This window comes from Callospermophilus lateralis, chromosome 13, assembly GCF_048772815.1.
Source record: "Callospermophilus lateralis isolate mCalLat2 chromosome 13, mCalLat2.hap1, whole genome shotgun sequence".
In the NCBI taxonomy this organism is placed as follows: domain Eukaryota; kingdom Metazoa; phylum Chordata; class Mammalia; order Rodentia; family Sciuridae; genus Callospermophilus; species Callospermophilus lateralis.
In genome coordinates, this window is record NC_135317.1 from 12,088,370 (window position 1) to 12,115,681 (window position 27,312).

At 44.3% G+C, this 27,312-nt stretch overlaps 1 protein-coding gene across 5 annotated transcripts; it reads left to right on the forward strand.

Annotated features, from left to right (window-relative positions):
• The first annotated feature begins 456 nt into the window (after positions 1-456).
• On the forward strand, positions 457-27,312 carry Tsnax (translin associated factor X). 5 transcript variants are annotated; one of them, XM_077105096.1, is made up of 7 exons: positions 457-722; positions 1,294-1,398; positions 6,922-7,036; positions 7,964-8,095; positions 8,862-8,992; positions 21,077-21,204; positions 25,648-27,312. In XM_077105096.1, exons 1-7 carry the CDS (start codon positions 467-469, stop codon positions 26,023-26,025), a joined length of 1,245 nt encoding a protein of 414 aa, XP_076961211.1. In that variant the 5' UTR covers positions 457-466; the 3' UTR covers positions 26,026-27,312. The 5 variants fall into 5 exon arrangements, with proteins under 5 accessions (XP_076961211.1, XP_076961214.1, XP_076961212.1 ...); XM_077105099.1 differs by lacking the exon at positions 25,648-27,312 and adding an exon at positions 22,202-24,204; XM_077105098.1 differs by lacking the exon at positions 457-722 and adding an exon at positions 747-1,115.

The window sequence follows — 27,312 nt, forward strand, 5'->3', positions numbered from 1 at the left end:
GTCGGAAGTCACACACTTGGGAGAAACATATGCCTAATATCCACATGCAGGGTCCCCAGGGCCTCCTTTATTTGCAAGGAATCTGGCTAGTCAAGCTCGAACTCAGCTCTGCAAAGGTGTGCCAAGCGTTGGTGGGTTACTCTCCTAAGAAAGGAACACTCCTAGGGCTCTCCTTTTTCTCGGGGTCGGGGGCGGGAGGGCGTATACCAGGGATTGAACTCAGGGGCACTGACCACTAGGCCCCATCCCCAGCCCTATTTTGTATTTGATTTAGAGACAGGGTCTCACTGAGTTGCTTAGGGCCTTGCGGTTGCTGAGGCTCAAGCCTCAGCCTCCTAAGCCGCTGGGACCTCAGGCCTGCGCCTCCGCGCCTGGTTTCGGGCACTCCTGATAGGCCTCGTCACTAACACGTGCAGCAAACCCGTCACTTGATGCGTCTTCGCTTCTAGATCAACAGGAAGGCTGCATGCAGTACGTGCCTGCAAGTCGCCGGCGGGCCGAGCGTGACTCGGGGATCGTCGCGAGGGTGCAGCCAGGGGGCTGCGGGCCCGCACGCGTCAGTCCTGCCCTTCGTAGGCCCGGAGCCGGCGGTGCTGCCACCAGCCCTCGAGGGGGCGCCATGCGGAGGTCTGAGGATCACGCCCGGAGCCGGGACCAGAACGCCCTAGGCCTCAAGTCCTCTCAGAAGCTCGTCTCCGGAGGGCGGCAGAGCGCGGGCCCAGGTATTTTGCCGGCGCCCGTCGGACTTCCGGGCTACTGTTGCGCCCGCGCGCCCAGGTTATGCGCACTGCGCGCAGGGCGGCAGCGCCGGACGGTGGAGGTGCTCCGGCGGCGGGGCCGGAAATGTGAGCGGCCGGGAGAGAGCCGGCGAGGACTCCGCACGCGCGCCGGAAGGGTGCACGGCCCAGGGAGCGCCGGCGACAGAGCCGGAAGTGTGCGCGGCCGGGGAGCGCCGCGAGCGCGCTTCCGGTGTGCGTGGCCATCACGCGTCTCGCGGTTGCCCCGCAGGCCCTTGTCCTGTCTTGTCGACCGCTGCGCGGGCGCTGTGCTGCGTTCCGCGGCCTGCAGTCTCCGCGCGTCCCAGCGAAGGCGGCCCGACATGAGCGGCAAAGAAGGTGACGTCCGCGGAGGGCTCGAGCGCGGGCGCGGTGACCGTCGGGTCTCGGACTGCGCCGCCGTCGGATCGCAGCGGCGACGCCTGCCGCCGGGAGGCCCTGGGAGCCCGGGCGCGGGAGGCCGGGGCGGGAGGGCGCGGCGGCGCGAGTCCACCCAGCGCCCCTCTCTTCCGCACAGGCCCGGGCGGCTTCAGGAAGAGGAAGCACGACAACTTTCCGCACGGCCAACGCAGAGAGGGCAAGGATGTGAGCGCGTCGTCGCCCGTGATGCTGGCCTTCAAGTGTAAGTGCCCAGGGCTGGCGGGCGGGGGCCGGCCGCGGCGCGTCCTTGTGCACCTGCTTTTCCGGGCTGCCGCGATGGACACGCAGGTGGCTCTGCCGGGAAAGCCTGGAGTTCAGAGGCGTGACTCCAGGGCCCGCTGCCCCACGCTGGCCTGAGGGCACGGGTGAATGGCAGGCAGTGGGTACTGAGCACGGCACGGGCCTGAACGTTGCCCTGGGCCTGGTCGTGGTGCCTCGGCTGGTTGCCTAGCATGTTCGTGTTCAGTGTGTGTTCGTTTTGTTAACCAGTCTTTTGAAGGCAGACTGTTGTGACCTGGCACGGGATGGGAACGTTGTTAGTGAATTACATACGCGTATAGATCCACGGTCGCCTTGTTCTCAGCCTACTAAACTGGTCAGGTTTCTCCCCATTTTGAAACCACAAGACAAAATCCTTCCTCTGCCCCCTCTGTCTGCTGACCTGTACTGCATAGTTTCTGTGGTTCAGTAACAAGGAAAGTATTCACCTGGCCGGTTCTGACTGGCAGTCATTGGAAGCTAGATTGGGGCTTGAGGAATTGAGCTGTTCACAGTCTAAGCCTTATAACTACAAGCAGCTCTCTGTTCCTGGCCATAGAGCTGCGGGAGTGTCCTCATGAATGGCACCTACTTTCCCTAGAGAGAATAAGGAGGAAACCATGGGCCCTTCACTTGCAAACCTCAGACATCACACACTGTCACTTTTACCACATTGTATTTGCTAGAAGCAAGGCAATTTTAAAACCACCTCATGTTTAAGGGGAAAGGAATTAGGTTTCATTTTTTTTTTTTTTTAAAGGGGAGAGTCTCAGATAGTTTGAGGCTAGCACAGTACCTACAGTGATCTTCAGTGATTCAAGAAAATTAGCTGTAATTGAACAGAGAGCATACTGATACAGCTTAGTACAGCTTGGAGTTGCTCCTAATTCATTGCCTTCATTGCCTATTTGATGAATCACGATTTTCTCTGAGATCCGGTTTAAATAGCTTGTTGGTGGTAAACATGTTCATTATCCATCCACTTAGTGAAGAGATGGTTATTGATATCTCTTAGCAAAACCTAATATGTATATTTGCTATAACACAATTACATCTTATTTATTTGTTTTATCTCTGATACTGGCCTGAGTTCCTTGAGGATAACAATTGTATCTTATCTAATTTTATATTAATTTTGTAAAATTAATATATCCAGCTCATAGTGAGACTTGAAGTATTCTTAATACAGTATATGATTAAATAATAAATGTCTATTACCTTGAAATATTGGATGAAATCTTGGCCTAATTTCATCTTAGTAATAAAAGCTGCTTATAAAAATTATAATTGAGGTCCTGGCCAGCTACTAATTTGGCTAATAGTTTATTTAAGTTCTTGCTTTTTAATTCTTGGCAGAACATATCTGTTGATTCCCTATAAGCCAGGCAACTTCTGGGTCTTTGGTGTGAAAATGCTTCTGAAATAAGGTCATTAATGAGAGAAGTAAGTGGTTTATGGGCATTTCAATGATGATGCTTGAGAATTTGGAAAGTTGATACTTGAAATTTACCAAGTAGCTCTGAAATATTCTCAGCCACATAAAAATAGACCTTTGTGAGGTGATGGTTGTGCTCATTAGCATGAGGATGTCACGGTGTCCATGTGTACTAGCATCAGGTTGTATGCTGTATGTATTCATGATCGTTTTTTGGTGCTAGGTATTAAACCCAAGGCCTTGTACATGCTGGAAAAGTGCTCTGCCGCTGAGCTACATCCCCAGCCTGTGTGCACAATTTTGATGAGTCAGTTATAGCTTGGTGAAGCCATGAGGACAGGAAGACAAGCAAAGAACAGGAGAAAGTCATCAATGTGAAAAAAGGCATTTCTTTTCTGGAGATATACATATTTTATGTGGAAAGCTAATTTATCTTAATTAAAGGTAATTTTTGTAAGCAGTTAGTGTCATTTTATGATCACATCTCATGTTCACAAAGGCGGGCATGTCTTTACATTTTTCACAAAATGCTCATTGTGAGCCTCCTCTGTGGGAGAACCCAAGTAAGGCATGTCTGCAATTTAAGAATATTTTGGTTTCTAGTGGAACCTTTGATTTCCATGTACTTTAGAAATAAGGTGATTTTGTCCTTTTCATTTTTATAGAGTAAATAATTGTTTTGTGCATATTAATATTTTTAAATGCAGTTTTGCCTTCTAGCCATTTTGTATTCTAAGCAAATTAAAATATTCTCCTCCAAGATTGCCAAGTGTCCTTGTAAAGATTATAGGTCTGTGGAAGGAGGTTTCAGCAGAGGTCTTTCTTTTTCTTTTAAGTTGTAGATGAACACAATAACTTTGTTTTATTTATATGTGGTGATGAGGATGGAACCCAGTGCCTCACACATGCCAGGCAAGTGCTCTACCACTGAGCCCCAGCCCCAGCCCCAGGAAGGTCTTCAATGAGAACACTATCTTACAGAGAAAATGTGATGAGATGATGTGGTTGGTTAAACTTAAACCCAAGATGCTTCAAGAAATACTTTGCTGTCAAAGGTACAAAACTTACTTCATTAAAAGGAGTCAGTCATTAGATGAATATTTTACTACTGTTGACGTATAAGAGTAAAGAAACTTAAAATCTTATTTTATAATATCAATTTTATCTTGGCAATTCATACATTTGAATCAATTGGGGTATAATTTCTCATTTTTCTGATTGTTCAGATTGCAGAATCACATTACAATATCAATTTTATTTTAAAATATTTTTTAGTTGCCAATGGATTGTTCTGCTTTTCTGCAGATAGCGGGATATGAGGGAAGACCATGCAGCAGATTGAACAGTGCTTTAGAACTGATTTGTATTAGTAGCTCTAATGAATAGTTATAGTGTGAATTCCAGCAGCGTAACATCATTTAGAAAGGCTGCCGTCCACCAGTTACAGGGTAGGACAGTTCATTGCATGCTGGAGGCAGTGCTCAGTGGGCAGGTGGATTTGTAGTATCTTTTTATGGGACATAGCATGCTACTGGCAGGTGGTGGATTCATTTCAAACTGTAGATGTGCTTTTGTCCAGCATGTTGTATTACCGTGACTTTAGCTAGCAAGTCAGGTGTTTTTCAACATCTATCTCTGGGCCTTCACTGCTGTCCTGTGCTCTGAGGATGTGGTGGTGAGGACAGAGCTCTTGCCTTCCTGAATGAACCAGTTAACACACTGATAAGTAGACAATAGAATGTTAGCTGGTGAAGCATAAATGTTGGGAAATAAGGAACCAGTGAAGCATGGTCAGGGTCTGGAGAGGAAGTGAGAAGGGGCAGCTGCCATTCTGAGTGATGAAGTGTGTACCATGAGGTGGTCAGTGGGAATGGTGTTACAGAGAGGCAGCAGTGTGAATCAGGAGCAGCAGGAAAGCAGGCCAGGGGAGGTGTGATTTCACTATTTGAATATCTTGGATTCTGCGCATTATTTTTCCTGCAGGTGATCTTAATATGTCTAGAGACTCCTGGTGTTTGACTGTTTTAGTTAATGTTATTTATATATGTATATGTTTGTGTAGTATAATAAAATGAGCTTTGTATTGTAGAAAAGGTAAAACATTTTCTTTCAATTAAAATTATACCTTTTTCTCCATTATAAGTATACCAATGCCTCAGATGGGGTCTTTTAAAAAGTAATAAAAATAATTTTGTTACTTGCTACAAATTTTAGTAAGGAAAGTATCTTGAACTGAAACAGCAGTACATGGTGAAGAGTTTATTAAAAAAGCTTAAAAAACACTTTGTATTTGATAATATTAAATTAGATTTTTTTGTAAATAAAGGCAATTAGAATAAAAATCTTTCCTAATATTTGTCAAAAGCAATTTGAGCAGAAGAAATGAAAATTTATTAGTTTAAAAGCAATTATATTTCACCAGTATAAACAGAAATTCCCTTCAGTAGTGCCTTGAGCAATAATTGCTCATACAGGGTCAGGAAAAACAGTAAGTATAGGAGTCAGAGTGGTCACATTCAAGCAAAGGATGTTTGGGGCGAGACGTTTTAGAGATTGTGCAATGCCTTGTTCTATAATCAGGAAGGAAAAGAGGAGTGAAAGTGGGGAAGGAGACTCTCGTGGTTACATAGTGTTGTCTCTTCACAGTGTCAGGATGAATCATCAGACTGGATACCACAGCTGCTTTCAGCCTCCCCTTGTTCTTGGGAACTCTTACTTTCTAGTTTTCTCCTTGGTTCTCCTCTTCCTAGATTGATTGGTTGATTTCTTTCTTTTTTTAAAAAAATTATTTTTTTTAATTGTAGATGGGACACAAAATCTTTTTTATTTATTTATTTTTATGTGGTGCTGAGGATTGAACCCAGGGCCTCACACATGCAAGGTGAGTGCTCAGCCATTGAGCTACAGCCCCAGCCCTTGGTTGATTTCTTTCTTTCTTTCTTTCTTTTTTTTTTTTTTGTTGTAGTGCTGGGCGTTGAACACAGGGTCTTGCACATGCTAGGCAGACACTCCACCAGTGGGCTGTGTCCCAGCCCACTCTTTCTAGATTTCTTTTCTTTTTTTTTTTAATATTGTTTTTAATTGTAGGTGGACACAATATATTTGTTTTACTTATTTATCTTTATGTGGGGCTGAGGATAGAACCCAGTCCTCACACATGCTATCCAAGTGCTCTGCTACTGACCCCAGCCCCAGCCTCTTTTTCTAGGTTTCTCACATCCTGTGTTGTCTGACTCAGTTCTTAGCTGGTCTTCGCTTGGTCTTATTAAAGTTGTGATGTTTCTGACTGCATTTTCACACTGACTCTCCCATGACTTTCTCTGGTTTGCTGAATACTCTATGGTTTATCCCTGTAGTTAAAATAAAACCAATTCACATAATGATTGTGAATTTTCAATCTTTTTTTTTCCTCTTTATTTCTTGAAAATAGTATTTTTTCAAGTACATTTGGTTTGAATGCAGTATAGTTACAAGGTGAAATAATGTGCATTTTAAGTTCACATGGTTTATTTATTTATTTTTAATTTTTTAAAAATATTTTATTTTTTAGTTGTAGTGGACACAATACCTTTATTTTATTTTTATGTGGTGCTGAGGCTCAAACCCAGGGCCTCGCACATGCTAGGCCAGCGCTCTGGCGCTAAGCCACAAGCCCAGCCCCCAGGTTCCACATGATTTATAATAAATTGACTGGAGTATTACTAGATACTTATGTGTGATAGTCATATTTTTAGCTTTTAAGGAACTGAGGTGTAGTTCACAAAGCTCCTTTCATCTTCATTTAGTCCACCAGTGCTGCTTTAATGCAGTTCATGGGCTCTGTTAGCCTCAGGGATTCATGAATGGTGTGTTTCTGTGCCTTGTTGTCATGTACAGAAAGGTATTTGGAGGACAGTGTCCTGCCTCCTGTGTTTGAGACTAGGTGACTGCGTGTTCTGCTTATGTTCCTCGTCAAGTGAAGGCAGATGGCTGCGACCACGCCTGCATTCGCCTCGTGAGCGCGCACCTGCTTATGGTCATCTGTGTTCTCAGCGTTTCAGCAGGAACTGGATGCGCGGCATGACAAGTACGAGAGGCTGGTGAAACTCAGCCGGGACATAACCGTTGAAAGTAAAAGGACCATTTTTCTCCTCCATAGGATTACAAGGTGCGTAAGCCTGTTTAAAATTTGTTACAGTTGGATACAGTTACATATATTTTTTATACTTCAATGAACAGTCACTGGCTGTCAGATGTGGTGTCTTTGTGAATATATTGGGATCAGAGAGTATTAGCAGCAAGTACATTTTAAAACTAAATGTTTTGTTAAAAATAGGTGGGGAAAATTCTTAATTTTGGAGCAACCAGGGATTTTCTGTTTTATGAAGATCAATCATTCAGATATAGCTATTTGAGAAAATAAATTTTGGATTATTTATTAGAGCTTATTACATTCAAGTTTTACTTTGGTAATAGGTGTGAAAATTTAATATTAAATAAATGTTAAGGTAGGGTCATCCTCATTTGTTTCCAACTCATTGCACTCTTTCAGTTGTTAAAGTGTTCTATTACCTTCATACTGTTAACTGTAGTGCACACACTGCCGTTTTATTTTACCTGTTTGTAGCACATGGTATTATCAACTACTTGTCTTTGAAAGTTCTTCTTTGTTTGACTTTTCTGTTATTGTCTTCCTTTAGGACTTTACGTTGTTCTTTTTTGGTACCAAAGATTGAACTCGGGGTGCTTAATCACTGAGCCACATCCTCAGCCCTTTTTTGAGACAGGGTCTTGCTAAGTTGCTGAGGCTGGCCTTGGACTTATGAACCTTCTGCCTCAGCCTCCTGAGCTATGAAAGGTGTGGGCGACTGTGCCCAGCTTACTATGTTCTTGTTCTAAGCAGAGTGTCTGTATTTGATGTCTTGGCTGAAAGTAAAGAAGCCACCTAGAGTAGCGAAAACAGAGCAGGGAAGTGCGCGGCAGTGATTACGCAGATGCCGCTGTGTGTCTCGCAGTTTTCACTGTTGCCTCTTCCTTTGCTTCATACTTCATGTGGCCAACTTCCTTTGCTTCTCTGTTCCATGTGGGGTAAAAGGTGCCTTCCCTGGAGCTCCCAGCTCATATATCTGGGTCCTGTTCCAAAAGAGATTCTAGTTGCAAATTCTAGATGCCACTCCAGAGGGGTAGCTGTGATTGATGTTCCACTGTGTATCTTGTCAAGCATTAGGTAAGGCCAACTGTGATAGCCTTCTTTTATCAAAAACATTATTGAGGTGTTCCTTCACTAACTTAAAACTTTTTTTTAAAATGTTTATTCTTAAGTTTTAGGTGGACACAATATCCTTATTTTACATTTATGTGGTGCTGAGGATTAAACCCAGTGCCTCGCGCATGCTAGGCGAGTGCTCTACCACTGAGCCACAACCCCAGCCCCTTAAAACTTTTTTTTGCGTGATACTGGAAATCAAACCTAGTGCCTTGCAGTGCTCCATCCCTGAGCCATATCCCCAGCCCTAACTTAAAACTGGGTGTTGAGTCAGGGGTTGCTCTATTATTGAACTACATCCCCAGCCATTTTTATTTATTTTCTTTAGACAGAGGGTCCCTAAGCTACTGAGGTTGGCTTTGAGCTTGTAGTTCTCCTTCTGAGCCTCCTGAGTAGCTGGGATTACAGGCATGCACCACCATTTAGAACTTTTAAGATAATTCTCTAATACTCTAATTTTTATTCCATTAAATGGAAACAGATATGCCATACATATTCATTGAATGTGGCAGTTAATTTTTTTCTTACCTGTCTAAAATTAATTTTTGTGCTGATAGTATATTACAACATTTTCCATACTATTAATAAAATATAATTGTAGATAAGGGTTAGAAGTATCCAAATACATAGATATTTAGTCCAGTTAACTCATATTTGGATGATTTTGGTTTTTCATTATTAAAGCATCTGGCTGAATTTCTAAAAGTTCCCAATATCTTAATTATAGTGCTCCTGATATGGAAGAAATACTCACTGAATCAGAAGTTAAATTGGATGGTGTCAGACAAAAAATATTGCAGGTAGCCCAGGAGCTGTCAGGAGAAGACATGCATCAATTCCACCGAGCCATCACCACGGGTGAGTCTGCCTTCACCTCAGTGGCAGCTTTGTTTTAGAAAAAATGCTACATGATTTATGTCTGAGTTGCGTGAATTTTAGTTGATATCTGGTAAAATCACATTGGCTGTTTTGTGAAGACTGTCTAAAAACATTCAGTTGGCTTTATTTTTCTGACTGTGTAACAATAGATACTGATCTAATATGGTAATTGGAAATATAAAGGTAGTAGAATGAACTGTCTTGGTTTTATTCAGTAGATAGGGCATATCTCATTTCTCACAAAGGAAAATTTCATGGTGATTCTCAGTTGTACTTTGGTAGTTCATGGGGGAGAGTGTGTCCCTTAGCCAGATGAACCCAAACTTCTCCCACTGTGACTCCATCTGGGAGCCTGGGGATAGGGTAGGGTTTTATCTGTTTATTTTAAAGAATCTTGGTGGTCACCGCTGTCCTATGAGTTGAGTGAACATTCAGAGTTCTGAGTCCTTTCCTCTGTCCTCTTCTGAACCCAAGTCCATTGCTGGGAGAGGTGCTGTGCCACCCAGGTCTACCCTAGGACTTGCAGCAGGGTTGGGACACGTGTTCACTTGTCTGTCTGATCAATGTGTGTCTAGTTTCAGCACATATTTCTCAGAAATGATGAATTGTCTTTCAGCTTTGGTGTCAGATGGTAGCTGCGTGTGCAGTGGGGTCTTGGAGGTGAGGTGCACTGTTGGAGACTAATATGAAAGCCCAGGTCTGCGAGGAGTTGTCGCAGCCATTCCCAGAGGAGTTAAGGACCCAACTCTGTCATTTGTTAGTTCATATCTGAGGCTTATTGCCAGGTTTCTAATCTCGCGACTAAAAGGCTCAGGGGTCACTCCAGATAAACTGGGCTAACTGGGCTGCACAAAATAACCACACAAGAGACACAAATACCTTTTTCTTTGGGCTGTGACGGCTCCTCTGACCTTAAGGGTCCGTAGAAAGAGAGAGAGCGAGAGTATGCGCTGACCCCTTTTATTGAGGAGAGGCTATTCAAATGAGGCAAGGGGTCAGATTTCAGGGGGCTGAGTCTATCTTCATGATGTTCACTGTCAGCAGGTTGACTGACACCTGGGTAGCCCACACCCAAGGGCATAGTAAGAGAAGGGGACACACACACAAGGCACTTCCATGGAAGATTCTATCCTAAACAGGGCAAGGGGTTATATTACAAAGGAACAGGTGAGCATAGCCTCACCCATGTGGCTGTAGCAAGACACACCCATGCACGAGACACCGACCCTTGCACCCAAGAAGGGTGCCTCATTTCTGTGACTGAGTGCCTCAGCACCCAGCCAGGGAGTGTGACCCAGTCCCATGCAAAGTTGGCCTCCCACAGCTTATTTGTTTTTAAATAATAGCCATCAGTAATGAGCATGGTTTAATGCATTCAGTTTGTATTGTCAGAAGGTACCACCTCAGATCTAAGATGAATTTCACTAAGGTGAGAAGGTCAGACATGTTGGTGGGAAGGTGAAGGGAAAGCTAAGCCCATCTTCTAGCAGAAAATATCTGAGATATCTTCATGACCTGGTGCGGGAAAGAGTTCAGAATGACAGAATACAGTACCTGTTAAAGAACAGTGGATCAATTGAATATCATTAAAGTTAAGGCATTCTACAGGGATGAGAGGGGGGAGGGAAAGGGAGAGAGAAGGGAAATTGCATGGTAATGGAAGGAGACCCTCATTGTTATACAAAATTACTTATAATAGGAAGTGAGGGGAAAGGGAAAAAAAACGAGAGAGAAATGAACTACAGTAGATGGGGTAGAGAGAGAAGAGGGGAGGGGAGGGGAGAGGAGGGGGGATAGTAGAGGATAGGAAGGGCAGCAGAATACAACATACACTAGTATGGCAGTATGTAAAAAAGTGGATGTGTAACTGATGTGATTCTGCAATCTGTATATGGGGTAAAAATGGGAGTTCATAATCCGCTTGAATTAAATATATGAAATATGATACGTCAAGAGCTTTGTAATGTTTTGAACAATTAATAATAAAAGGCGTTTTATTTCTCGAAAGTCGTAAATAAGGAAGTGAAAAAGCAAGCTAAAACATGAGAGAAGACATTTAAAATACACGTTTGGATAAAGATTCTTACAAATCATCAAAAAGAAAAATATTGTAAAAATGAAGAAAAAACTTGAACAGAGGCTGCCCTCCCTACCCAAATAAAGACCATCCAAATGGCTGGTGTGCATATGAAAAGGTGCTATTGTCCTGATGGACTGCATAACACAGAAGTAGGACCCCAGTGAGCTCTCCTTGCCCCCAGTGTGGCCCAGTTACAGAGACTTAAAGGATGAGCTGGTGGCATTTGGACCTGAGCCTGCGCTGTACAACGCAGAAGACCTGAAGAGGCCCGGAGCATCTCTTGTCATAATGCCTGAATTGAACAGTGATCACAGTGTCCGTCAGTAGGAAAGTGGATACATGAATGATGTAGTTTTATGAAATCTACTACAAGCAATAAGAATGGCAAATATCTGCAGCAGTGTCACAGGAATCTCATGGTCACTGGGCAAAATAAGCAGGCCCAGAAGAGCACTTGCTGTATCTTTCTTCTTAGGTGGTATGTGAGTGCAGGCAGGTCTGATGTGGGAGACAGAAGAGAGAACAGTGGTTTCCAGGAAATAGGGTGGCCGGCAGGGTGTTGACTAGGGGCACGAGGGAACCTCCTGAGGTGATGGGAATGTTTTACATTTTGATCTGGGTGGTTACATAGATAAACACACGTGAAGATTCATTTATTGACTGGTGTAGTGCTGTAGGTAAACTGTACCTCATTTTTTCTTAAAACCAAGAAAAGCTGGTGTTGACACGTGAGTTCTTTGCTCCTTTACCAAGGGTGCTCTTTGCATTGGGGACCACGTGGGCAGTGCTTCCCTTTCTGGGGAAGAGCCATTCATTCTTAGGGGTGGTGCTCTCTGTCAAAACCTCTGGTGGCTTCCCTTGACTCTCATTCCTGGCTGGTGGCGGGTCGGTGTCGGTGGCCATCTCTGACTCACACTCTTGTCCTCCACCTTTGCTCTTCCTAGTAGAGGTGCCTTGGGGAAAAGGTAAATTGGAACTCTGTCCAAATTGGAACTCTGTCCACAGTTGCGTGTGTATCTTGTCAGAGATGAGGCAGGAGCAGCGTGTTTGTATCTGAGTGCCACGCTCTCAAGGGAGATCCTGGTGAGTTACGGCCACCTCACCTCCCACAGCTGGAGCAGTGGAAAGGTAGCCAGTCTCAGTAGAAGCTGTGTTGGTTGTGCACTTGAAATCCTGAGGGACACTGCCTGTTGGGGTTGGTGTTGGGGAGCCAGGTTTCCAGAAAGACTTTAATTGAAGCGGCAGCACAGCCTGTCTCACTGCATCACAGTGAGCAGAGTCTCAGTTGCAGGTCTCTGGAGCTTCCTGTTGGCTTGAGTGACTGAAGGCGAGTTTGAAGAGCTCTGTAGTCCTGTCATTGTTTCCGTCACATCATGCAGGAAACCTGTCATACAAAAACTTGATGGCAACATATAAAAGCTGACCACAGTTGTCCCCACTTGTCACGTTGATCTGTCCTTAAAACTTGTATCTTTGCCTGGTGCAGTGGCACATTCCTGTGATCCCAGCCACTCAGGAGGCTGAGGCAGGAGAATCACAAGTTCAGAGCCAGCCTCAGAACTTAGGGAGGCCCTTAGCAACTTAGCTGAGACCATGTCTCAAAATAAAATCTAAAAAGGGCTGGGGATGTGGCTCAGTGGTTTAGTGCCCCGACTTTAATCCCCGGTAACATACATACACACACATATACTCTTGTGTATCTTTATAAAAACTTGTGTGTTTTCCTCACAGTTTTGGTGTTGCAAAGGTGAAAAGTGATGTAATTTTTCTTGTGTGGATCAAGATTCCCGGTTTCTTACCAGGTTATGGCTAGGCTCTGTTCTGCACTATTCCCCAGGCACTGAGTGGGACATCTGAGATTTGGCCCATTGGCTCTACTTGGCATGTCCTTCGCTTAACTCACAGGTGAGGGATGGGGAAAGAGTGTCAGCAGCCAGGGCCACGTGCATAACCACTCCAAAGACACCTTGCAGCTCTGAGGTGTGGCTTGCCTTGGTTGCCAGTGATGTTCCTCAGGTTGGGAGGGAGTGGGATGGGCACAGCTGCTCTAGACTTCTGTTCACTGTGTCACTGAGGACGCTAGTGCATACCTTGTCTGTTTCAGGCCCTTATTGGAGTTTTCTTTGAGAATAACCTACTCTTGGATTTTAAAAAGTAGGGATTTGATTCCTTTGCTGCAGAAAGTCCTTAAAATTATTTCAGTTGAAGCAATAAAGATTTTTTAAAGTTAAGGAATAAAACAGTCAAAGAGTATCCAGGACTTAAAATTTTTCTGACACTTATTTAATAAAATTGACTATTTACAATTAGAGTATGTTAACAATAAGGTGCTTACGAATTGCCTGCTGCTTGTCATTGTTATGTGTTTGTTTTGGTGTTACTCCAAGTAGTTGTTCTTTTGACTTGGAGATAAAACATTTCTGGCATTGAACTAAAGGAGTTATGTGCCTATTAAGTATAGTGGCACACAGACCATTTCCTAAGGAGTATTGTGGAGTACAGACATGAGTATCCTTGTGTTGAACAACAGCAAAACCGTAGGTCTGTTTCCTACACATTGCTTTCTTTCCTTTTAGTTGTTGGCACTACTGGGGATTGAACCCAGGGCGCTCTGCCACCAATCTCTGTCCCTAGCCTTTTTTAAATTGGTACTGGGTACTGGACCCAGGGGTGCTTTACTATTGAGCTGTACCCCCACACCACCATAATTTTTTGTTTTTGTTTTTTTTTTTGATTCAGGGCCTCATTAAGTTGCCCAGGCTGGCCTGAGACTTGTAGTCCTCCTGTACTCCCTGCCTCCCAAGCAGCTGGGAGTGCAAGCATGTGCCACCGCACTGAACTTGTTGGAGGTATTTTTTAAGCCACTATTCTTATATTCATGATTTTTTTCAATTCTTGCAATACCCCTAAATTATTTTTACCATTTTACAAATTAAGAAATTGAGGATCACAGAAGTTACGCCCAAGGTAGTAAGCCACCAAGGGTGTCCTTGGTATCTTTGAGTGGATTCAGTTTACCTCTTGACTTTAGAATCTAGTCCTAGTAAGGGCTTCTGTCTTGCTTACCCCAGATATTAAGGTTTTCTTTATAAACCAGCATATGTTAATTGTTTTCTTTTTTAATACCACCAAACAACTTACACTGTTTCTTCATTATCTCCCTCTCCCTTATTGGAATGTAGATTCAAGTCTCTGCAAAGGTTTTATTTTTGTATGTACTTGAAAAATGTTGAAACAATGAAGAACAAAACTATTTTTAAAAGACCCTTTTTTTTCCCAGCCATATCCTTTATCTGATGGTTTGCTTTGTGAGTTTTTAATTTCACTGTTGTTTTTTCTAAAAGAAAATGTTTCCAGTACTATTAAACATAGTAGCTGGAATTGGATTGATACTAATGTATCACACTTAATCCATGTATTTTCCAATAAGAAAGTTCTGAATTCCATTATAGTCCTACAGAGAAATTTGATAGTTTCAGCATATTAGCAAAACTGGGAAGGCATACTAGAAAACGAAGTAGGATGTGAATATCTCTGTATCTGTTTAAGAGAAGTGCCAGAGACCTTGGTGAGTTAAGGTAAAGCCAAGTGGGGACACAAATGGCTGGCCGGTGGCATCCTGGTGGCTCGCCAAGGTGGAAGTGATTTCCTTCTCTTCTCAATGCAGGCTGTGCAGTAGTGGTGCTGAGCGTGCTCTGCCCACCTGGTTGTTCAGGGACGCGGCTGTCCAGCCTCTGATGTCACCAGTGTCAGAACCACCAGGGCGTCAGCGCAGGACTGAGGCTGGGGAAGGAGGACAGTGGAGGGAGGTGCTGAGGGTTTCTGGGGCAGCTGTGGACGTGCAGGAGGGACTTTGGCCACTTCTATGGGCCAGTGTCACAGCCACATCCGACTGCAGGGGAGAGTAGGAAATAAGGTCCCTCTGTACCAAGGAGAACAAGAGACGATGGATGACTAGTAATTTCTTCTCTGCCCAGTGTGGTAATTTTGTGTTCTTTTGATTTAGTGGAAAATTTGGGTATATGCCTATTCTTAGATTTTAAGCTTTTTGTCGAGATTTTCATTTTGTTTAAGAGTATTCAGGTAATTTTTAAGTGATTTTGTAATTCAAAGGGTGGTGGAGGACATCAGCTCCCACCCTGGAAGTGTTTCAAACCTCTATACCTCTGAACATTCCTGTTGCTTTCCTGGGGCTCTCTGGAGCCCAGGTCTCACTTGGTAAGGATGGGTCTTTTCATTGTTTTGGAGCTGGTGCACCAAGTCAGAGAGGCCCTTCCTTGTCCTCACAGACTCTTGTGCATCACGCTGTGGTGGAGCACACAACAGTGTGCTGCCACATCATCTGCCGTTGCCCCAAGCCCTAGCAACTACTAATTTCCTTTCTGTCTGTATGAGTTTCTCCTCTGGCATCTCATGTAAATACAGTTAAGCAGCATGTGGCCTTTTGAGTCAGGCTGCTTTCAGGTAGCTTCATCTTTTCAAGGCTGTCTGTATCTTGGCATGTGTCGGGACTTCCCGTACATGTCCCCCATGCTGGTTGTTTGCAGTCTATTACCCGAGGGTACCATGTTAGCTCACCTGCTGCTCAGTTTCCCCTTTGGCCCCTGTGAGTGGCACTGCTGTTACCATCCTGCAAGCCTTCATGTGGACACCTGCTTTCCCTCCTCTCAGGTACAGCCCGGGGCAGGATCGCTGAGTCCTGTGGAAAACAGTTTCTAGAAAGAATGCTAATGAAATTGAGACGTGAGGTTGTGATTTATCACAAAGCCTGTCTCACCTGTTTACCTTTATATGCTTTGTTTGTTTGTTTTGCTGGCACTGGAGATAGAACCTGGGCCTCTCACATGCCAGACAAGCACCCCACCACAGAGCTACACCCCAGCCCTTGCATATGGTTTTTGATGGGAGAATTGGACTAAATGTGTATTGCTTAAGATATAATATAAGAATGAGAGGGGCTGAGGTTGTAGCTCAGTGGCAGAGCGCTTGCCTAGCATGTGCAAGGCACTGGGTTCGATCCTTAGCACCACATACAAATTAAAATAAAGACAGTCTGTCCATCTATAACTACAAAAAAATAAAATGAAATAAAATAAAATAAAAAGAGTGAGGAAAGATATTTAGAATCCTTTTATTGAGTTTCCCTGTATATGTTCTAATAGGGAAACAAGGAGAAAAAGAAATTACATGAAGTCAGCCTCTAGACATCCCTCTTACTGGAAGCTGATTCTGTAAATAATTCTGATTGGATTTTATCCAAGGTAAAGGCAAAGGGGAAGGCATTGTTTGATGACATGTGGCAGTAGGCTGAGAATTTTCACCTTGGGGATTATATGCTGAACATAACGGATGTCCTTGTCATCAAGTTTAAGCACAGCTTGTCTAAACATCCTTTTATCTACTTGTGACCAAAATGCCGTTCAGTGTTTTGGGCCAGTTGTCCTTGAACTTTCTCGGTGATACAATATGAAACCTAATTTCTGTGGAACAGAATTGGCCACCTTACTTCTGAAGTGACTTTTGTCAACATATCCTGAGTGTCCCAATGACAACTTAACATGACCTCAGGAAAACTTAACATCAGACAGCTACCCATGTCTGACAGAGAGTGGCACCACAGATACATTTTGGGTCCTCTCATTCTGTATGACTTTTTCCCAATGAATAAATCAGGACTTCTGATTCTGAGTTTTCTCTGTAGCAATATATTTTTTTTTAATGGACTCAAATCCAAGATAACTATAAGTCAAATACAACTGTCTAGATAGTTCCAAATATTTGTGGTCCTGGGGATAGAACCCAGGGCCTCATGCCTGCCAGATAAGCACTCTGCCACCGAGTTCCATTCCCAGTCCTTATTTTTATTTTTTTAAAATTTTGAGATAGGGTCTTGCTACGTTGCTGAGGCTGGCCTTGAACTTGAAATGCTCCTGCCTTATCTCTGAGCATCTGGTATTACGTGCTGCACCGCCACACCTGGCTGATAATTCAGAATATTTGAATAGCAAAATTTATATTATTTTTGCCAGGACACTTTAAAGTTTCATAAGATTAGTGAGAATGAACAGAGAAGGTTATTTGAATCAATTTATTAGGCATTTGATCTCTTCCACAAGGTCCTATCTGTGGGGAAAGGGCCAGGAGCCCAGTTGTCAAGGGGATGGAGTTGCGTTTATGAGTCAGACAGGCTTTCATTTTTCCCTGAAGCACAAGTTTTGTGTGGTGGGAATTATGAGGGCTGCCTTAATTGGGATGTATCAAAACATTTTATATGTAGAAAAAGATCTGAGAATTCGTAGGCACAGAGGAGTGTAGGACTGTGAAAGTAAGCGTTAGGAGATGACATTGAGGGCTGGGGCCAGGGCTCAGCGGTAGAACACTTGCCTAACACATGTGAGGCCCTGTGTTCAAACCTTAGCACCACATAAAAATGAATAAACTAAAGCAAAGATATTATGTACAACTAAAAAGAAATATATATATTTTAAAAAGGAGATGATGTTGAAGCATTGGGGAAAGTTGTAGTGGAAATTCAGTGGGAAAAGATAAGAACAGTGGGCGTGTTTATGTGGAGCTGCATGTAAAGCAGGTAAAACCGGGGAAAGCATGAGCATTTGAACTACAGCCCTTTTCACTTGACTTCAGGCCTCAGCTGTCATGAAGGAAGGACTATCGGTAATGCAGCCAAGCGAGGTTCTATGGGCACTGAGAGAGGCCCAGGGCTTGTTGTTCACGTCTTATCTTTATTGTTAGCAGTTTTATCCGGGGCTTCTGGGTAAAGACCCATGAGACTTGACAGCAGGGGCTTGAGCGGGTGCTTGCCCCCTGTCCACGGCAGCATTCTTCAAAAGCTGGAGGTGACCTGAACCCACCTGAGTAAGGGTGGACAGAGAGGCAGAATGTGGCTGTGCATACCGTTGAGTGTTTCTCCATCTCATTGAGGAAGGCAGTTCTGATTCATGATGCACATGGATGAGACTTAAGGACTTTAAGCTAAGTGAAATGACAGTCATAGAAGGACAGATACTGTGGTTCCCCTTATGCCAGGTCTGTAGTCAAAACCAGGGACAGAAAAACTGATGGTTGCTGGTATCCAAGGAGGGAAAAATGGGGAGATGCTGTTTAAAAGAAGATCCCAGTTTTGCAAAATGAGGGGATTCTGGAGGGGCTGGGGACGTAGTGCAGTGATAGAGTGCTGCCTGGCATGCACAGGCCCTGGGTTCCCCAGCAGCCCCCACCCCACACAAGGTGAGATGGTGATGGTGTGTACACTATTAGGGATGTATTTATTACCACTGACATGTACATTAAAAATGGTTAAGATGGTTTTTTTTTTTTTTTTTTTGGTGGGACTGAGCATTGAACCCAGGGGTGCTTTAACACTGAGCCATACCTCCAGCCCTTTTTATCTTTTGAGACAGGGCCTCTTTAGATTGCAAAGGCTGGCCTTAAACTTATGATTCTCCTGCCTCAGCCTCCCAAGTTGCTGGGATTACAGTTGTATGCCATCATGCCTGGCAATAATGAAACTAATTCTAAAAACAAAATCAAAAGGATTCTAATCACCATTGTTCTCTAAGCAGGGTGATAGAATTCATTTTATGGTGAACAAGCATTGCTTGCTAAATTGCTGTTTTGCTCACAGAGACCAGTAGGGAGAAGGTGTGTCTAATCTGGGCCCCTGGGCCTCAGTGAAAGGCTGAGATTCTGCCTTCCCAGGTCCTCTGTGGTACACAAGGACATTCTTCTTGGGTCTGTGTCGCTTGGTTGAGCAAGCCTTTTAAGGAGTTTGTGGACATGCAAGAGGAGGAAGGGAGCTGAGCTGAGGGTAGGCACAGTGCATTGGAGTGCCTTGTGTAGTTAAGGAGGAGTCAGTTCAGTGATAGGTGGAGCTACGCTCCCCTTTCATCACCACCACCCAGATGCCTGGCAAGAACAGCTTAGAGGAAGAGTTTATTTGGCTCATGGTTCAGAGCACTTAGGTTCTGTGGTCAGGGCCTCCTCTGCCCTTGGCCTGAGGAGAGGCAGAGCACTAGGTGGGAGGGCGGTGGCAGAGGACAGCTGCTGGGCTTTTGACCAGCCAGGTGGAGTTCCCAAGGGCAGGCCCCCAGTGCTCTTCTCTTCTAATCATGCCCCACCTGCCTGCAGTTACCACCCAGTGAGTCCAGATCACTAATCCATCAATTGGATTAATCCACTGATGAGGTTACAGATCTTAGTCCAGTCCTTCCACTTCCTGCGTATCCCAGCACATGGGCTTCTGGGGAACATTCCTAGATCTAGACCGTAACAGAATAAGCCAATAATCAGTCAAAAAGCAAACTAGCAGCCGGGCACGATGGCACATACCTGTAATTCCAGCGGCTCAGGAGACTAAGGCAGGAGGATCGCAAGTTCAAAGCCAGCCTGAGCAATTTAGTGAGGCACTAGGCCTCAGTGAGACCCTGTCTCTAAATAAAATATAAAAAAAGGGCTGAAGATGTGACTCAGTCGTTAAGCACCCCTGGGTTCAATCCCCAGTAAATCCCCCGCCCCCCAAAAAAATTAATTTGTAGGTGGTAAAATTGAGTGGAACCAACCTCCAGGCTTGGAGCTCCGTGTGAATACCGTGCATCAAGCACGGTGGTCTCTGCCCTGGCAGTGGGAGTGTTACGAGTCGCTCTTCCAACTTTGTTTTAAAGTCCATCTTAGTGAAGCTACATTATGTGGCAATCAAACAAGAATTCTAGCTGCTTCTGCAACACGGTGCTCCCGAGTGATATAAAAGAATAATATTGTATTGCTAAAAATGTTGGTGATCTTAGAAATAGCTATGTGTGAAGTAATGTCAAATTCAGCAGAGTAGACGGTATGGGGAGGGGTCCAGCTTTTTTTTCTACCATGTGTCTTTTTTCATGTGGCTCTGAAGTTAATACTACTTCATAAAACATTCATGCCACTTTAAGAAAACTGAACCAAAAAAAACAAAGGCCGAATGTTTTCTCTGATGTGTGTGGATGCTGATCCATAATGGGGATGGGGTGGGCATGGGAGCAGTGGAGGAACTTTAGATAGGGCAAAGGGGAGGAAGGGGAAGGGAGGGGCACGGGTAGGAAAGACGGTGGAATGAGATGGACATCATTACCCTAGGTACATGTATGAAGACACCAATGGTGAGACTCTGCTTCATATCACCAGAGACATGAATAATTGTGCTGTGTATGTGTACTATGAATTGAAATGCATTCTGCTGTCATAATTAAGTGAATCTAAAATAAAAAAAAAGAGGGAAAAAACTGGACCAAGAAAACTTGACTCATAAATTGGTCTATTCCGTATTGGCTTGACGTGACCAGATCAGGACCAATACTTGGTGATACTCTTTAGATGAATGCTTTTTGAAGGTCAGATATAGCATGTCAGACTTTAGGGGACATGATTAAAGCAGTGCAGGCAGGACCCTCTATAACAGCTCAAGAGCCCGAGGCACAGTGCCCGTGACAGGGTCCCCTCTATGAGTTGGGTCCGGGCAGCTCCTGGTGTCGGTTGTCCATAGTGGTGCCAGCACCCCTCCACCCTATGCAGAACTTCACCTCCCAGAGTGAACCTGTGCTCCTACTTTGTTTTGTAGGTTTTCACAACAGGCATGTTCCTAGTTTTTAAGTGTTCTTCCACAACTAAATGGAATTACATTACATTACCTGTTTTTTTAAAAATAGATGTCTTTATTTAGTCTTTATGTCTGCTCTGTGCAAGGCACTGCTGACACAGCAGGGACAGCACTGGAGCACATGCCTTGCTCCAGCTAGCCAACCATGAGAGCCGGGGCCGTCAGACCAATCAGCCTTGGTACAAAGGCCTAGGAAAAAGTTTGCGCTGCCTTCGCCAGCACAGGCCTGGTGGACTCTGCTGTGGAGAGGGGTGGTCGGGGAAAGTCTCGGACTGTGACAGTTCTATTCGTTTAGTCTTCCCTTAGTGATTGTTTTTTTTTTTTTTTTTTTCAGGACTACAGGAATATGTGGAAGCTGTCTCTTTTCAACACTTCATCAAAACACGGTCCTTAATCAGTATGGATGAAATTAATAAAGAGTTGGTATTTACAACAGAAGACAGTGGAAAAGAAAACAAGACTGTGAGAACTTAAAATATTTCTCATTTGTATAATATATATAATGGCTTCATGGTTATAGGGGATGGACTGGCTCCATGTGGAGAAGATTGAGATGGGTATGAACCGTGTGATTTTAGATTCTCAGCCAGGGAAATAGAGCTTTTAAATGTTCTACTTAGGGATAGAAGAGGAACAGCTTGGGGTACATTGGGAAAAGAAACACTCTTCTGCCTAAAGCAAGCACTGTCATTAGTTCTTTTATTAACCTTGTGAGAATTATCACCCCATTTTACAGAGAAGGAATTAGGCTTTTAAAGAATAGCTAACAAGAAATCACACAAGTCAGGCATGGTGGCTTGCTTCTGTAATCCCATCAGGAAGATTGCAAGTTCAAAGCCAGCCAAAGTAACTTAGTAAGACCCTGTCCAAAATTAAAAAATAAATAAATAAAACAAAAGGCCTGGGGTGTAGCTCAGTGGTTATGCCCTGGGTTTAATCCCCAGGACAAAAAAAAAAAAAAAGCCAGACAGCAAGTGATAGCACTGAGATTTGAAACCAGGCATTTTGCATCCAAGCCTCTGTCTCGTCTCTGTGCCAGAGCTTCTCAAAGTGGGCTGCAGTGGTCCCTTGTGCTAGGTGCTGCCTCAGAGCCTTGTTGGAGAGGCTTTGACCTCAAGCTTTGTAGTGAGGCCACGTACATACTCCATACCCAAGGGATCCGGTGAAGTCATCGTTGCATAGTGAGAGCTCTGAATCACTTAGATCATGATGCTTGTGTCTGAATTTATGTAGCTCTTGTGAATTGACTTTTTGCAGGTAGATTTTTTTTTTTATATTTTGTTTTAGTTGTAGTTGGACACAATACCTTTATTTTATTTTTATGAAGTGCTAAGGATTGAACCCAGCGCCCTGCACGTACTAGGCAGGTGCTTTGCTGCTGAGCCACAACCCCAGTCCCTGCAGGAAGATTTTTTTTTTTTTAAGAGAGTGAGAGAGAATTTTAATATTTATTTTTTAGTTATCAGCAGACACAACATCTTTGTTTGTATGTGGTGCTGAGGATCGAACACAGGCAGCACACATGCCAGGTGAGTGTGCTACCACTTGAGCCACATCCCCAGCCCCCTTGCAGGTAGATTTTTTTAAACAAGCACTCTTTCTTTTTTCTTTCTGGATTTAAGATAGAAAGAACACTGAGGCAACAGGGTGGGCCCTTTTTTCTTTTTGTTTGTTTTGGTTATACCTGACAGTAGAATGTATTTTGACATATTATATATACATGAGTGCAACTTCCTGTTCTTCTAGTTATACTAGATGTGGAATTACACTGGTCATGTATTCATATATGAACAAAGGAAAGTTATGTCCAGCTCATTCTAGTCTCTCTCCTATTCCTGTCCCACTCCCTTCCCTTCATTCCCCTTTGTCTAATCCAAAATACTTCTATTCTATGAGTCAACATCCACATGTCAGAGAGAACATTTAGCCTTGGCTTTTGGGATTGGCTTATTTTACTTAGCATGATACTCTCCACTTCCATCCATTTACCAGCAAATGCCATAATTTTATTCTTCTTTAAGGCTGAGTAATATTCCATTGTGCATACCACATTTTCTATATCTATTCATCTGTTGAAAGCACCTAGGTTGGTTCCATAGCTTGGCTATTGTGAATTGAGCTGCTATAAACATTGACTGGCTGCCTCACTGTAGTATGCTGATTTTAAGTCCTTTAGGTATGAACTGAGGAGTCAGATAACAGGGTCAAAAGGTGGTTCTATTCCAAGTTTTCTGAGTAATCTCCATACTGTTTTTCCAGAGTGGTTGCATCAATTTGCAATTCCACAGGGAGGGCCATTTTGAATGATGTACCTTTTGATGTAAAATTGTGACATAAAATTCTGATAAAATTTTTTTCCCTTTTTTTTTTGCCTTTTTCCCCACCGTTTATTACTTTTAGCACCAGAGAGTCAGGATAGGCAGGTGGGAGGTGGAAGGAGCTGCAGTAGTAGCCTTCCTGTAGATCAGCTGGAAGCTAGTTTGACACAGGGGCCAATGTGGCATGACTGCCGGGCCTTGAGGACGCCACGGGCTGCTCTGCGCTGCGCTGCAGTGTGTGACACCTACTGAGGAGCTCCGCTCCGACCAGTGAGGTTCCTGCCTGCTGGCAAAGGGTGGGTGAGCTGCCGTGAGAAACAAGCGACCCGCTTGACCCTGCTTCTTAGTGCCACCTGGGATTGCCACAGTTCCTTCCCACTCCCTCCTCCCCAGACAGGAGTGTCCAGGGAAGCAGACAGACTGGGAGCAGAGTGCCTGCCGTGCCACTGGCAGGGTGTGGTGCTGTGTTGTCACATGCACTGTCAGGTTGCCGACCCACGTTCCTAAATGGCATTTCCTTTTAATGTTGAGGGTATTTGGTGCTGGGATTTGATAGAGTAGGTGTTGTGCTCTGGTTTGCCTCTTGAGGATATTGTCAAACTGACTTTATTTAAAAATTACGAAGTCTCAAGCATACAGAACAGTACAGAGTAGAAACAAAGTGAGGGCCCTGTGCCCACAAGCTGGACTCAGTGGTTGTTAGCATTGTGACATATTTGCTTTTTCTAATTGTTTTTAATTAAGCCATTATAAAGCAAATTAGCAATATCATGGTATTTCACCCTAAATACTATAGTAGCCATCTTGAAAAAATTATTCTTTAAATTGCTTTTCTTTACTAATAATTTTCAGGAAGATATTGCTGCCAATTTGTTAGTTTGTTAATTTTTAAATCATGCTTCTTTCTCTAAAATCAACTTATTTATAACCTCCATATCATGGTAGAAACAAAGAACTAACGTTTTCCTTAAGTTCATTTTATGAATGGCTTGTGAAATAAATGTACTCCTCTCCACCCCACACCCCCCAGCCTGCTTTTCTAAAAGGTGCCAGTCTCTGATAGGAACATGGCAGGTACTCATGATGTGATTTTAAAGGCATCGGAATGATTGGGAAGCCAGCTTTAGATACATACCATTTCTGTTACCGCCCCAGCCCTCTCACCTCTGCTGATTCTTGGGCCACGTTCCTTTGCTATGTGATAAGGAAGGGGACAGATGGTCTCTGAGGAGCAGCGTTGGGATTCCTGCACTGGCTGCACAGCAGCCACAGTGATCGTGATGAAAGCAGGTTGGGCTCTGCTGTGTCCTTAGTCACTTCTCAGAGACTCTTCATCACCTCGAAGTAAAGATTCCTTGATGTGACATTGAATCCCATCTGTCTTTTGGCCTCAACCTGCCCTACTCCTTACCTTAAGCTTTCCTCAAAAGAAATAGTGCACTAGTTCATCAGGTTATATAAGCATAGTTCTTACTTGCCCACCTGTGCAGTTCCCGCTTCCTGCAGTCTCGGTTGTAGTTGCACCGTCACCTAGCCAGGGCTCATACAGTTTGTAGTCTGACCTCACCACTACAGAGGTGATCTGGAAGAGAGAGAATGATGTGAAGAGAGGGTTTGCACGTGGATGCTTGCTGCTAGCACTGAATGTGTACTTGTGTTGGAGCATTGTGTTGAGGATGGGGTCAGTGCTGTCTCATTTAATCCATAAAATAAATCTCTGAGAGGGTCCTGTTATCCATATTACAGATGAGGAGACTGAGGTTTTAGATCAGATAATTTGCCAAGGGCATACACTGAATGCAGCAAGGTGCTGGAAGAGGTGGGAGGAGATGCCTCGAGATCCTTGGAAGTGTTAACCTCAAAGCAAGAGGGACCACTGGCCTGGAGGAGGGAGGGCGAAGCACCTGGGGGTGCAGTGAGGATCTGTTGGCAGGAGAGGTGGTGCCAGGGAGTAGGCAGCTGTGCTGACACCAAGAGGCTTGGGGTAGAGTAGGTTGCTCAGGGGAGTTGAAGGTTGGAGGAGTATTTGAGGAGGCTGCAGAGGGAACCGCCAAGGAGCGCTGAAAGAACTAGTAATTCCTAGTGGAACACGCTCCACGTGGGTGTGATCGCTGCACTCATCCTCCCCAGTAAAGGGTCAACGGGTAGGTTTTAGTATTGATTCCAGGTTCTGATTTCATAGGCCGAGTGCAGGAAGGGCACAGGAGTGTGAGAGAGCCGGGGTGCTGCAGCGAGAGGCCCCCAGTCATGGTGGTTGATGTTGAGTGGAGAGGGGCCGACTGGCTTGGGAAGGCTGTGTAATTGTTAGTTGAATGGCGATTTTCGTGCTGCCAGGTCATGAGGCCATGTTGAAGAACACTTTCCTCTGTCTAGTCAAGCTGGAGGCAGTTGGTCTTCCTAGGGCAATATGGATCTCAGCACCCTGGGCCTCTGGTCACTCCTCCCCAGGCCACGGGCGGGTTCCTCTTCCCTAGCACAGTTGCTGCGTTCCACTTGGATACAGTGGACTGGGGCGGCTGGGTTCCCGCGTATGCGCTCTCCAGTGTGCTGTCTTTGTGTGCATTGCTTTCTGTTTTTTGTTTTCTAGCCCTCCTTGGATGCACAGGATAAGCATCTTGTCACTTGGAAACTGAAAGTCACACCTGTGGATTATCTTCTGGGAGTGGCCGATCTAACTGGAGAATTGATGCGGATGTGTATTAACAGTGTGGGGAATGGGGACATCGACACCCCCTTTGAAGTGAGCCAGTTTTTGCGCCAGGTGTACGATGGGTTCTCCTTCATTGGCAACACTGGGCCTTATGAGGTCTCCAAGAAGCTGTACACCCTGAAACAGAGTCTAGCCAAAGTGGAGAACGCTTGTTACGCCCTGAAGGTCCGGGGCTCCGAGATCCCAAAGCACATGCTGGCAGACGTGTTCTCAGTGAAGACAGAAATGCCTGATCAAGAGGAGGGCATCTCCTAGAGCATCGTCCCTGGCTGATCCCAAGAGACCAGTTTGTAAGACTGTCACTTAGCATTTCACTGGACTTTGTTGTGGCATTGGCCTTGAAGTGTTTTCAGTTGTTTGTCTTCTCAGTTGTACGCACACTGTACATACAGTTTTCAGCTGAGGCCCTCTTATCATTTGTGCAAGTGTGGGCACAAGCGTTTGCATGTGTGCCTGTTTGAGGTCTCTGCTGGCTGACCTTCACCATTTATCTGTGCTAGGTAAACGTGCTTTGTATTGCTTTTTCTGCGGTACCCCTTTTAATGTACTTGGTGTGAATGTTGTGGTGATCATTTTTAGTGGCAGCCATTGTAAGTTGGTGGTTTTGTTTTAGATAGAAAAGATTTCTTAGTTGCACTTCTGGACCTGAACTTCCACACCTCCAGAACTGGCTTTGTCCATGGAGCAAGGAGTAAAAACTAATAACCTGTCAACATTTTAAAATTATAAGTTTTGAGGTATTTTTGTGAGAATTTGTATAAAGTTCTGGCTAATTTTAGGCCATTTTGAGTTTATAACCTTCCAGAAAAAATGGACAAATGCCCAGATATTAGTGTCTTCACTGTTTTGTTTTCTGCCGTGCTGGGGATGGAACCTAGGGTTGTCGTGACAGGCCAGTGCTCCACCACTGAGCTACATCTCCAGCCCCTCCTCATTTTTTTTCCTTTTGTTTTAGAAGATATGGTGGGGAATTGGAGCTAATATTTTAATGTTTTCAGCGGTTAAGCTGAATTATGTATGTGTATGTAACTAACAAGCTTTTAGTGAGTATTTAGCGGGATTTCCCCCCTTGCCATTATTAGAGGCATGTTTGAAGGCTTTCCTGTTCTAGTATCTATTAGAAATTACATTTAGGTAATTGCAATGAAATATTGAAACACTCGAATTGATCCCAACTTTTACCCATTGGTAAAGTTGCCAAAGAAGATGCGTGGTGCACAGTTGGGCAGCTGAGAATGGCGGTGTGGTCTCTGGTGCTCCTCAGAGTGGAACTGCCCTATGGGTGAAGTGACTGCAGCGCTGGCTTAAGATCTAGTTACTCGGTTTTGTTTTGGGAAAGGTCATCTCCGCTGGTAAGAGCTAATCCTTGATAGTGTCCCTTTTCAAACAGTGTCACCTAAATGGATGGTGCAGAGGCTGCTACGAGGTGGGTGGTCCTGCGCCAGGGCACCATTGTATGGGATCAGCTCCTCTGCACACTCTTGTTACTTCTGCCATTTGAATTTAAATAAAAATAAAATGGTAATGGATTGATGAATGTTT

Bases quoted from the DNA above. Each gene is read 5' to 3' on its own strand.
- Tsnax (XM_077105096.1), top strand. From the start codon at position 467: ATGCAGTACGTGCCTGCAAGTCGCCGGCGGGCCGAGCGTGACTCGGGG. The intron at 1,399-6,921 runs GTAAGTGCCCAG...CTGTGTTCTCAG, and splicing joins CGTGATGCTGGCCTTCAAGT to CGTTTCAGCAGGAACTGGAT. The intron at 21,205-25,647 runs GTGAGAACTTAA...TTTGTTTTCTAG, and splicing joins GTGGAAAAGAAAACAAGACT to CCCTCCTTGGATGCACAGGA.